Raw genomic sequence first — 12,743 nt, forward strand, 5'->3', positions numbered from 1 at the left:
GTAACTTGAGTTACGTAATCAGATTACTTTAAGTAACTAGTAAAGTAACGCATTACTTTTAAAATGTACAACAAAATGTCGCAGTTACTCTTTCAAACAAGTAACGCAAGTTACTTTGTTTTCCCATTTATTGACTGACAGCTCTCTCGTCCCCAATGTTGAGAACAATCATAAGTGCAGAGGCGTTGTGTGTGAACATCATGGTTATTGTAGTTCTAGACTAAATGTGAGCATGCATTTACTCATCTCACTTGCACAAAAAAGATTCAGTAAAAAGTGTCAAATGCAAAATCAGACTATGCAACCCTCCAATAATTAAACGTTAAATAAAAAATATTTGTTTGCATTTAATCTCACTTTATTGATCAATGTACTTTATATTGACTACTAAAAATGACTTAATATATTTAATTTTTATTGGTGATGTAAGTGTTGAAAGTTGAAAGTTTTTAGTTGAAAGGCTTTTTTCAATTTTGGTGTGAAAGGGCCAAAAATAGCACTTTTTGTAATAAAACACCCAGAACCAGGTGAGAAAAAGTAACGCAAAAGTAATGTAATTTTTTTTCTTTTTCTCATAACGCAAGTAGTTTTTAAGGGAGTAACGCAATATTGTAATGCATAACTTTCCCCAACACTGGTTGTAAATGAGGTCGCTGATGGAGAGTACAGTGCATGCAGTGGGATGAGGTCGTACCTGATTGAGGTAATGATATTCTTCAGGCTTTTTGAGGTGGAACGAGGTCCTCTCCTCTTCACTCGCTCCTGCCAGCAGGTAGTAAAACACATGGTAATTCCTAAAAGAACAAACCCATATAACGTCAGGCGCTGTATGAATATATCTGGCTATAAATACTTAAAGGGTTGCAGTGGGGTTGAGTCTGCTGAGCCTGTTGCTGTGGTCAGGGCTCAGAGGTCGGGGGTCAGTTTTGGGAAGCCTCTTCCAATCAATGGGAGTCAGTCCAATGGGCAAACAAACTTTCACTCACATGAGATCGCAGCAATTAGCAAACAACATCCAGTAAATGATCCAAACGTATCCTGATGGACAAAATCAAGTCCCGTCCTACATTTTTTCTGGATCAAGCTATTTCACCCGGAGATATATATGTCGGAGAAGAGATAGAGAAGAAAGAGACTTGAATGATTAAATTTCAAGTCTAAGACTTCCTCGTAAGGCATCATGCGAGATATTTATGATGATATAATATAATGGTAAATGTATTGATGTCAAGAGAGTGCTGCTCACTTTTGCAAATGACTGATGAATGGCCTTCATGGAAATGACATCATTTAGTATATGTGTGTCTGGTACACATTTCTTCATAACTAAAGCATTACGTAATGTCTTAGTTTCCCCAAGATTTTCTTTAATTTAACAATGAATAATATATTATTTTTCCATATTGTTTTTTATTTGTGAATTAATATTGGCCCTTTACCAACACATTTTTTTTAAATTAGTGAAATGTTTCAAGAAGTGTTGCTCTGCTACTGTATTATGCATTGTAATAATAATTGGAAGGCATTAAAAGATTAAAAGAATGAGACTTTATTGTCATTACAATAATAAGAATTTGATTATTGCCATTACGGTAATCGGAATGAGATGTTATTGTCATTATTGTAATGAGAATTAGCATTTTATTGTCATTATGGTGATGAGAATGAATTTTTTAGGATATTTTTAATATAACTCAGATTGTGTTTGGCTGAAAGAAGAAAGTCATATACACCTAAGATGGCTTGAGGGTGAGAAAATTATGGCATAATTTTCATTTTTGGGTGAACTATCCCTTCTTTACAAGCCACGACAGGTTTCAAGAGTCTATCTGTGTGAAAATACTGTACTGAGCACAATCTAAAAGCACTGGAGACATGTTTGATGTTTAAATGTGCAGGTATTGCTTCATTAAAGAAGAGGAGCATTCAAGTCAATGTATATGAACTGGGGTTGCACAATATTGGGAAAAACTGACATTGCGATATTTACGTTTTCTGACATTGCCATATATATTGCAATATGAAGAAATACAGGAATGTTCAGAAGATGACTTAAATAGCTGTATTTGGAAATAATTAATTCTAAAATGAATGGTGGGATTTTGTTGGTGCAAAATAAAAATAATTGTAAAATCTGCAAAATTATTATTATTTATTTATTTAGCTCCTTTATTTGCATTTCCATTGCTTTTGCCCAATTCAGTATAAAATAATAATAATTGTGATTTTTAAAGTGATTATTATTTAAAAAGTATATTAAACTAAATAAGAAATGTATTTAAAAATTATATTGTTGTACTATAAAATAAGAATCTTTTTTATTTTACAGTACAACAAAAAAATGCAAATACTAATATTTGCATCTTAATTTCTTAATTTTTTTTAATGTTAAACCGTCAAGCTTTGACAGGTTGCTAGCAAATTGATGTAAGCACTCGTTTTTACAATCACACAAAAGTTATACTGCGATATTGGTTTTATTCCTATGTATCGTGCAGCACTATTTTGAATACCAGTTCAAAAACTAATCAGGACAACAAAATCTGAGATTGACATAAAGAGAGACAGCTTTACTGATTGTCACTTTATCACATGATCTTGAGCTGGTTTCAGTCAGATAATGCACTGCCCCGAAACTGAAGCACGACTGCTGTGATTTACACCAAAGTCACAAAAAAAAGGAAATTATGGTCGGTTTCCTTCATAAACCCTCATGTCATGAAACCAGTGAGACCGGTAATGACAGCCGGGATAAAGCTGAGATACACACACATAAACTGAACGCTGTGGAGAAATGATTCCCACATGTTCACTACTGGATTTATTTCCTCAGGAGCTCCTACCAAATCTACACTCTCCTCAGTTTAAATAAACTGTAGTCTAGCCTAGTATAATAATGTTGATTTAATTTACAAAATACTTCACTTCAGTAGCCGACATCATTTCTTAAAGGGATTTGATTTCACTTTTCTAACTTTAGTTAGTGTGTAATGTTGCTGTTTGAGCATAAACAACATCTGCAAAGTTACGAAGCACAAAGTTCAAAGCAAAGGGAGATATTTGCTTTTAAAGAAAATGCTTTTTAAAGCAACACTAAGGAACTTTTCCTCTTCGGTCCCCCTACAGGTTGGAAGCGGAATTGTCCATTACCGTCGTAAATAATTTCACCGCAGCCTACCGTCGCACACACACTCGCTATTTATCCAGCGCCGGCTTTGGAATGAACGATGTCCACAGACAAGGTAGAGTATGTTGCTTATTTCATGAAAGCATGATGTTTTGCGACATCAGAAACGAAGAAAAACTAAATAATGACTATTGTAACGCTTGACGCAAAGCAAGTCAAATTTGTACAGAAACGCGACCCGGTTTGGCAAACTTGCACAGTGTGGTTATAGCAGATATAGGGCTGCAAAGCGAATCCAGAAGTGCCTTTCACCCCGTTACGACCTGATGAACCACTGATAAGATTTTGGAAACATTATTTTAAGGTAATAAATGTTCCTTAGTGTTGCTTTAAGGACTACAACAAACGGACACCACATTCCTCCTGGGTTAGTGACATCACCAACCCTAAAATTTACATAAACCCGCCCCCAGGAACACAATTTATAGATTATCATGACAGAATATGCTAATCAATAACTAGAAGATAGCTACACATAAGCTACATAAATTCACCAACTAACCATTCAGAAATGTTGACTACATGTTGTCACTTCTTGAGTCTCTCCATCATTGTCTGACTCCAGTTTGAACATAAAAGGCTAAAAGTTTTTGAAATTTTCAGTGCATGTGTGTGTGAGGTAAAAGCACACAAGCTGTTGTAGCTCCGCCCCCTGTGCCGGGAGCAGCAGCTCATTTGCATTTAAAGGGACAGACACAAAACGCTGCGTTTTTGCTCACCCTCAAAAAGTGACTTTAACATGCTATATAAAAATATCTGTGGGGTATTTTGAGCTAAAACTTCTCATACACACTATTTTACATCTTGTGAAAAGGGCATTATACCACCCCTTTAAAGGGATACTTCACCGTTTTTTCATATTAAACTATGTTATTCCCTTAACTAAGACGAGTTGATACATACCTCTATCGTCTCAGTGCGTGCACTAAATCCCTCTGTCTTGCGGCGAAACTTTGTTAGCCCAGTTCATTTAATATGGGCCAAGCAGAGAAGATACCAAACACCTCCACGTTTTCCCTATTTAAATACAGTTACTCGCGAAGTGTAACTCGACCTAGGACGGTGACACAAAACAAAACGTTGCGCTTTTCTAAGCGTGTAAAATGGATAACTATTTTGTATGGCGGAATACCATAGCAAGTGCTTGTAAGCACTTCGACTTGGCGCAGTAATATCTTCACTCGTGAAAAATCCTCTCACCGGCCCCCGCTCCCTCTAGTGAAGATATTACTGCGCCAAGTCGAAGTGCTTACAAGCACTTGCTATGGTATTCCGCCATACAAAATAGTTATCCATTTTACACGCTTAGAAAAGCGCAACGTTTTGTTTTGTGTCACCGTCCTAGGTCGAGTTACACTTCGCGAGTAACTGTATTTAAATAGGGAAAACGTGGAGGTGTTTGGTAGCTTCTCTGCTTGGCCCATATTAAATGAACTGGGCTAACAAAGTTTCGCCGCAAGACAGAGGGATTTAGTGCACGCACTGAGACGATAGAGGTATGTATCAACTCGTCTTAGTTAAGGGAATAACATAGTTTAATATGAAAAAACGGTGAAGTATCCCTTTAACAGTTTAAATGAGTACAAAACGAATCATCAATATCTCCCTACCTTTCATTGTGTTCCTGATAGACGAGCCGGGATTTCTCCAGTAGGTATTTCTCCACATATGCCCTGGATAAGAACAAACAACAGATTAGACAGGGGATCCAGACCTCTCTACACGCTATTATTATAGTTATTATTATTCATTATTAGCACTGCAAATGGGAACACCTGTCGCTCTTACCCTCTAACAGTGCCACTTTCCTGGTAGTTCACCTGGATGAACTTCCCAAAACGACTGGAGTTGTTATTGTGGGCCGTTTTAGCATTGCCAAACGCCTGTGAACACAGGGAAAATAAACAGCATAAGAGAGGTGACAATTATCAATTTATGGAATGAATGAATGTAAAAGAATTAATAACAGAAAATATGCTGTCAAAGTGGGCTTCAGTTGAAACTTTATTCTTTTCTCATTAACTTTCAACTGCATTTTCAACTGAAGCCCCTTTGATATATAACGCTTGTATAGTATTTAAATCAGCTACATTAAAGAGTATTAAACAAGTATTACAATATACATGCTTTAAAATTTAAATAACAGTCCTTGAGGCCTATATCATAATTTTTCCATATTCCACTAATTGCAACTACAAACTTAAATTGTCATAAAAAAATATTTAAATAATAATGCAACAGGTTTTACAACAGTCCCCTGGAACATACATTTTTAGGAACACTAAAATTTATTTTTCAAAAAATGGTTCGCACACACACACACTTTATTTAACATACATTGTAAGTATAATCACTAACAACATATGGCATTATTTTGATGCCAAATGTCAAGAGCAAGTGATGCACGAGCGCGAATCTCCTTTGCTTGCTCAAAACTGGACGTGCGCTCTCCAATATACAGTGCTCTCTTACAAACTGCCTCTTCTCTCGCTCAGATACTGTTGCTGTCGCTCAAACCGTGTCCTGTGCACTCGCAAATCTCTCCGTGTTCTTGCACTAGAAATAAATTCACTTCATTTCTGGATTAAACGTTGTCAAAAGTTATGAACCAATCAGAATAGACTTCCGACTGACCAATTCAAATGCTACATGGAATCTTATTGGCTGAGAATGAACCGCACATGGAATTCTTTCTGCAAGCTCTACAAAGCACATGCCTATGTATTTGTGAGCGCAACTGAAGATTGTTCACAGCCTTACAAGACGCTATTATTGAAAAACAGGGCAGTATTGTACATGAACGCTCTCGTTATTTGTAGCTAAACCACATGTAAACAAATCCCTCTGTGGAACGAGCTGCCGAGGTCAATCTCACAGCCAGATACACACACACATACACCGCCCTGTTGAGAGTCAGACTTTCAGAGAGGGGTTTTATGGCTCTCAGGGGAAGAAAGGACAAATGCAAGGCGGCACCACCGACACACAGCTGACAGCCATGAGCTACTGTAACAGTCTGTGCTCACACACACCCATCGTGACGCAGCTAACAAGCTATGTTAAGTAATGTCTTGAATTGTCTAGGAAAGGTTACGTCAAACACGGAGATAACTTTACAAATGGTCTCTGGAACACGTGTTGGAAAAGTCTATTTAGCCCATCATGATGAACAGCACATGCCAAACATCAAGTGGATGTTGCACAGTTACTCCTCTGACATATTAAAGGAGTATTTCACTTCAGAATTAAAATTTCCTGATAATTTACTCACCCCCACGTCATTCAAGATAATCATGTCTGTCTTACTTCAGTCAAAAAGAAATTAAGGTTTTTGAGGAAAACATTGCACGATTTTTAGGGTCCAACTGTGAGTTTCAGTGCAGCTTCAAAGTCTCCTAGCCGAGGAATAAGAGTCTTATCTAGACAAACCATCCGCCATTTTATAAACAAAATAAATATTTATATACTTTTTAACCACAAATGCTGGTCTTGCACTAGCTGTGATGCGCCACACATTATGTAATCTCGTTGAAAGGTCAAGCGTGACGTAGGCGGAAGTACAGACCTAGTGTTTACAAAGCGAACATGCAAAGACTAAGTCAAAAAGTATATAAATGTGTATTTTTTTATTTTTTTTAGAAAATGACCGATAGTTTGTCTAGATAAGACTCTTATTCCTCGGATGGGATTGTGTCTAGACTTTGAAGCTGCACTGAAACTCACATTTGGACCTTCAATCCGTTGGACCCCATTGAAGTCACTATATGGAGAAAAATCCTGGAATGTTTTCCTCAAAAACCTTCATTTCTTTTCGACTGAAGAAAGACGTGAATATCTTGGATTACATGGGGGTGAGTAAATTATCAGGACATTTTAATTCCGAAGAGAACTACTCCTTTAATGAAGGGTACTTGGACGCTAAATGGAAGAGGCCTGGACGCTCCAGGAAAAGGGGTCAGACGAGGACAAAACTCAGCCGTTAAAGTGTCGCCTGTAAAATCAGAAGACACCGCAACATTTGACGTCTATCATAGGCCTTCTGGAGACAAAGAAACTTTAAACAGACCTGGAGAGAATAATAGTGAGGATGAACTTAGCAGGCCTGTTACTGCAAGAAACGGCTGCCATTAAAATCTGCTGAGATCTACATATCATACAGGAGCGAGTTTCCCAGAACCACTGGTTAGCAAACCGTTATCAACCATTATCCCAAAACCATAGTTTCAACGAACATTTGCAAAAAGCATCGCAAAGTTGTGTGGCTGAAATTAAAGCTCTCGACCTGTGGTTAGAAGCATTATATGTATGATATGTGGTAAAGCAAACCACTCTTTGGCATTACAATATTAGCCTTAAAATGTCTATTTTAATGTTAGTATATGGCTGGAATTTAAAGAGTGCAATATTAGCTCAAATAAACACGTTAAGGCTAATGTTGCGAAAGGCCCGTTTTGAAAGGCTTTCTCATCATGCTTTGCTTCTTACTGGCAGCGGCAAATCCTCCAGACAAAACAAACACACAAAGGGCTTTTGTCTTGAGATAAAGGTCTTGATCTCATTGGAGAATTGAAGGAGTGAATAAACTACTGAGTAGCCAAATTCATCACAATTACTGAAATACTCTGACACATATGGACGGAATAAAATGACATCAAAAGCAGGAATGAGAAGTGTGTGGCTTTTCCCAGCACAAGACACAGGGGAACATTCAGCAAACATGTTTTTGTGTGATATGTTCAGGGTAAGAGCTTTTGAATGGATCTCAGGGGTTGAGAACTGAAACCATTACAGCATTGTGTCACTCACACAAACACACAACAACCCGCTCTGATCGTGTGGTCTTCTAATGAACCACATCAGGTAAATATTATCACTGGGCCAGAGAGCCGTCACAGGAGAATTACTCTCAAAACAGTTTCAGTTTGATAAGACCTTAATCCTCCACACATGTGAGGAGCACAAAGAGTTTGCAATGGGTGAGAGAGTCTCAAGTTTTTAAAGTGTTTATGTGTCTATGTGGTGTTTTTAATCTGCTTTAAGACAAATCATGTGTAAGTTCATAAGTGAGTATTTTCTCTTTAAAACTGCAGTGAACCAAAGACAGTCTCAAAAACACAGTTTGAAATCGCTGGTGTTTCTGACGTCAAAAACTACCTTGTAACCAATCAGGTCAATGTCCCGGCGGGCTTTAGCATATCATTAACACCGAACTAGCAGGGGAGTCTCGAGAGATGCCAGGTTATCCCGGTATATTTTTCTGTTGATATGAAAAATCAGGCAGATTTAGCAATATAGCGGGTGTATGATACCCTGGTAATCCAGAGTTCTCGCAAGAGCACAAGTTGAATTTGCTCAGCGAGTTACTCTGGTGTCGAGTAACGATGCTCATTAAATATGCCCTTGTATCCGAGCTGCACCAATCACATCGGGTTATCTGATATAGGCGGGCCAGAGGCGAGCTAAACAGAAGACGACAGCGCTGCGACGTCGAAGTCATTAGTAAACATTGCAAGATGGCTATGGATGAACACCAGTTGTTTGAAACGGCTTTGGCCGCAACAATGAACGAGTTAGACTTGGCTTTTTATCTAAAAAGAGAAACAGAAAACGTCGCTCGAATCTTTCCTTTGCAAGAAGGAAAGTTTTGCCGACCGGATACGGCAAGAGTCTACCAGTTAGCTCCGCTAGTAGCTTAGCATATGGGGGTTATTGTTGTGATTGGTTGTAGTGTTTTCCAATTGCGTGCTGTGAGATTTTCAAATGCATGCTTGGTGCCGCCCCTCGAGCTGGCCGATTTTCATTAGTCGACGCCAGACCATTAATCTTTTAGATTTAGGTCTGGATTTCCAGGCTAGGTGTATGAGATATATTACGATGTTATGATGAACTATATGCCTTTTTCCACTGACGTTTTGACTTGAGTTGTTCAAAGCGTTTCTGATGATTGTTAGAAGGCAGACTGAGAACGGAAACATAGTTTGTGTAACATTAGCAACACATTATCAGCTGTTTGATAACATAGTAAAGAAAAAGGCTAGTCATATTAATTCCGTTGTTTCCGACGTTGTAAAGAGCGATAATATTGTGCAGCCGCTGCAGCGTTTACCTCAGTAAGTTGGTCAAATGAATCTGTGAGCTGTTGTGAGTGAGTGGAGGCGGGGCTTATTAGCATATTCATGAATCCATGTATACTAAATGAAGCAAGGGTGTAGAGTTACATTCAAGCTATTTTAAGGCATGAAGAAATTTTTTCCACAGGAAAAACGTTTAAATATGTCATTTTGGTGATCAAAGATGAGTTTTAATAGATAAAATTATTGACTACAGAGGGACTTTAAAGCCCCAATTTACTCACGCCAAAGTTATTTTTTGTTCTTTGCTAAGTTAGGGGTTAAAAGAAGTTCGAAATACGTGATGATACTGTTAGCGAACATCCCGACGCAGTCCACACTGGGTCACGGGGTCACAAGGTGTTCATTCCCTGGCAGCAAAGGGAGTTTAGTCTGACTAACACCACTGAACACAGTTTATATGTGAACAAAAGCCTAAATTCAATCTGTTCATCATATAACATGATCGAGTCTCTTCAGAAAATTTGGACTAAACAACTCATATGGATTAGTTTTACAATCTATTTATGAACTTTTTGAAGCATCAAAGTGGTAGTTGCGTAGACTGTCAATGGAGGGACAGAAATCTCTCTATTGGATTTTAATCCAATAGATCTTCATTTGTGTTCCGAAGATGAACAAAAGTCTTACGGGTTTGGAACGACTTGAGGGAGAGTAAATGATGAACATTTTTTTATTTGGGGGTGAATAATCCCTTTAAATTGAGTCACTTAGTAAGTGTTTTTCTTGAATTGGATTGTTGTTTCCTGGTAGACTGTTAAAATGCTACACTTTGACTCCTGAAAACAGTGTGAAACCAGCCAATTAGATTGAATCAACCCGTTTTGAGAAAATCCATGACTTTTTGTGAGCAATGTACATCAGATGGTACATGGAGGGTCAAGTTGGTGGATCGTCTAATTTACAGACAAACACACACACACAAAACAGCATATCTGGGTATGATGTTTTACTGCGCTTTATAAATCAGTCTCAAAAGGAATGAGCCCGTCTTCCAAATGTTTTGGCACTCCATCATCACCTTTATGCCATATGGACTGTGTCTAGAAAATTACAACAGCACCCATTCCCCTTTCCTCTTTCGGTTTCAGACGCATGTCCTGCACTTTAAATGACTCACCGTTTGGCCCACTCCAAAAATAGGAAACTTTTCCTGGATTACAGCGCAAAGACACAAAAGGAAGCCCTGAACGGCTGCACTACAGAGCTGGGTGTGTGAGTGTGTGAGTGTTTTGAACGGTCTATATGGAGTCAATTCTCCTGAGTGTCTTTATATTATCTGTGGGATGCAGTCAGTTGTTGTAATGGGAGCGGCTGCTGTATGTGACCAGGCTGAGCCCACCCAAACGCCTGCCTTGCCCACCCAATCAGAATTTAGGAACAGATAGTATTAAAGGGGTGGTTGATTATGATTTCACTTTTTTAACTTTAGTTAGTGTGTAATGTTGCTTTTTGAGAATAAACAACATCTGCAAAGTTACAATGTTCAAAGTTCAAAGCAAAGGGAGATATTTTCTTTCTTTTTTAAATCGCTTTAAGGACTACAACAAATGGCTGGTAGGGACTACAATGAGCTTTGTGGCGAGCAGGACGAGAGGTGGCGTGATTACTCTGATGAGCGACACCTGCACGACGCACCGGTCTTGTATCTCTCACGGAAGAGTGGAAGCATAAAGGAGGAGCGACGACAGTGAAGAGCGAGAGAGGACAGGCCTGAACTTGTGTTGTGTTTTGTTTTATTTTATTGTGACAGCAGTCGTCCGTGAGGGGCTGCTGTCTTTTACTTTCGTTTTGTATTGGTTTTATTTTTATCATTAAATATGTTTGAATGTTCGCCGGTTCCCGCCTCCTCCTTCCCATAACATCTGAACTGCGTTACAAGCTTCTTCATGGGTTAGTGACAGAATTTACTAGAATTTACATAAACCCCGCCCCCGGGAACGCGATTTATAGATTATCATGACAGAATATGCTAATCAATGACTTGAAGATAACTAGACATCAGCTACATAAATTCACCAGCTAACCATTCGGAAATGCTTGTTGCTTCTACATGTTGTCACTTCTTGAGTCTCTCCATCATTGTCTGACTCCAGTTTGAACATAAAAGGCTAAAAGTTTTTGAAATTTTCAGTGCATGTGTGTGTGAGGTAAAAGGACACAAGCTGTTGTAGCTCCGCCCCCTGTGCCAGGAGCAGCAGCTCATTTGCATTTAAAGGAACAGACACAAAACGCTGCGTTTTTGCTCACCCTCAAAAAGTGACTTTAACATGCTATATAAAAATATCTGTGGGGTATTTTGAGCTAAACCTTCACACACTCTGGGGACAACAAAGACGTATTTTACATCTTGTGAAAAGGGCATTATACCACCCCTTTAATCTGTTTTTACAATTTGTGCATTGATAAAAAGAAATCTGAGGTGGATTCTGTGTTGAAAGGTTTGATGAAGGGCTGTAGGATGCCCCAAACAATCTAAAAAATAACACCAGAAATTTGCAATAGTCTATTCTTCCTTGAAAATAACAGCGCGGTGTGTCACGCGCTTCAATCTGTAACAGAAAAGCAGAGGCTGACAATACGCGAAAACGGGCAGAAATGTTTGCATAGGCTACTATCAAGGTGTGAATTACCTATCAAATTCATAATTATGTATCTTCATATTTACTTGTAGCGTTAATATTAAAATACTGCCCTGATGAAATTCGCTAGGAAACCCTCGCTCATTTAAGAACGTGCATTTATTGCATACGGAGCGAGAACATAATGTAAGCGTTTAAAATCTATAGCTTAGTTCAGTTGAAACCTTGCCCTCTTTGGCTTGTTCTAAACCCATAAAACTTTTGTACATCTTCTGAACACAAATGAAGATATTTTTAATATTCTCTCTTTTAAAAAAACACATCATAGAAGTAATAGAAGTGGTGACAGAAGTTTAATTTTGGGGTGAAAAGATTTTATTTTCCCCTTAAATACAGTATACTAAGCTGGATGCATGTAAACTGAATTCCCAAGTCATATATTATGCACTTAAATGAGATAAATGTCAAAGAAATCGTTCAATTAATTGTCTTGAGCTACAAATCGTAATATGTCTTGCAGAGCAAACGCTGAGAGTTTTATAAACGAACACATGAGAGCACAGCACCTGTGTTTCTCTCCGGATCTGCCAGCAACATGGAGAGGGTCTTTGGGATTGGGACCTATAGATTTGGGACACAACCCAGACGTCTGCACTGCAGAAACCCTGGCATCTACGTCTGCTACATAATTATATAACCCCCCACCAAAGCTCCCAACGCTGGATGCAATTAAGAGTTAAACCTTCACACATCTGACATCGGCCAGCATCAAGTATGTATGTGATGCTCTTGGCACGCAAATGCATCTGTGCATCCAGATTAGTCATCTGCAAACCTGGCGAA

General features: G+C 38.5%; 1 protein-coding gene across 11 annotated transcripts in view; it reads right to left on the reverse strand.

The window, feature by feature from the left end:
• Window positions 1-12,743, reverse strand: part of myo9aa (myosin IXAa) — a 174,376-nt gene that overhangs the window by 89,622 nt on the left and 72,011 nt on the right. For all 11 annotated transcript variants that reach the window (XM_082160882.1, XM_082160891.1, XM_082160888.1 and 8 more), the window contains exons 3-5: window positions 4,976-5,070; window positions 4,798-4,860; window positions 695-794 (exon numbers count right to left, since the gene is read on the reverse strand). In XM_082160882.1, coding sequence (XP_082017008.1) covers window positions 695-794; window positions 4,798-4,860; window positions 4,976-5,070 — 258 coding nt within the window. The remainder of the gene's footprint in view (window positions 1-694; window positions 795-4,797; window positions 4,861-4,975; window positions 5,071-12,743) is intronic.

This window comes from Leuciscus leuciscus (genome assembly GCF_965113295.1).
Source record: "Leuciscus leuciscus genome assembly, chromosome: 2".
NCBI lineage: Eukaryota > Metazoa > Chordata > Actinopteri > Cypriniformes > Leuciscidae > Leuciscus > Leuciscus leuciscus.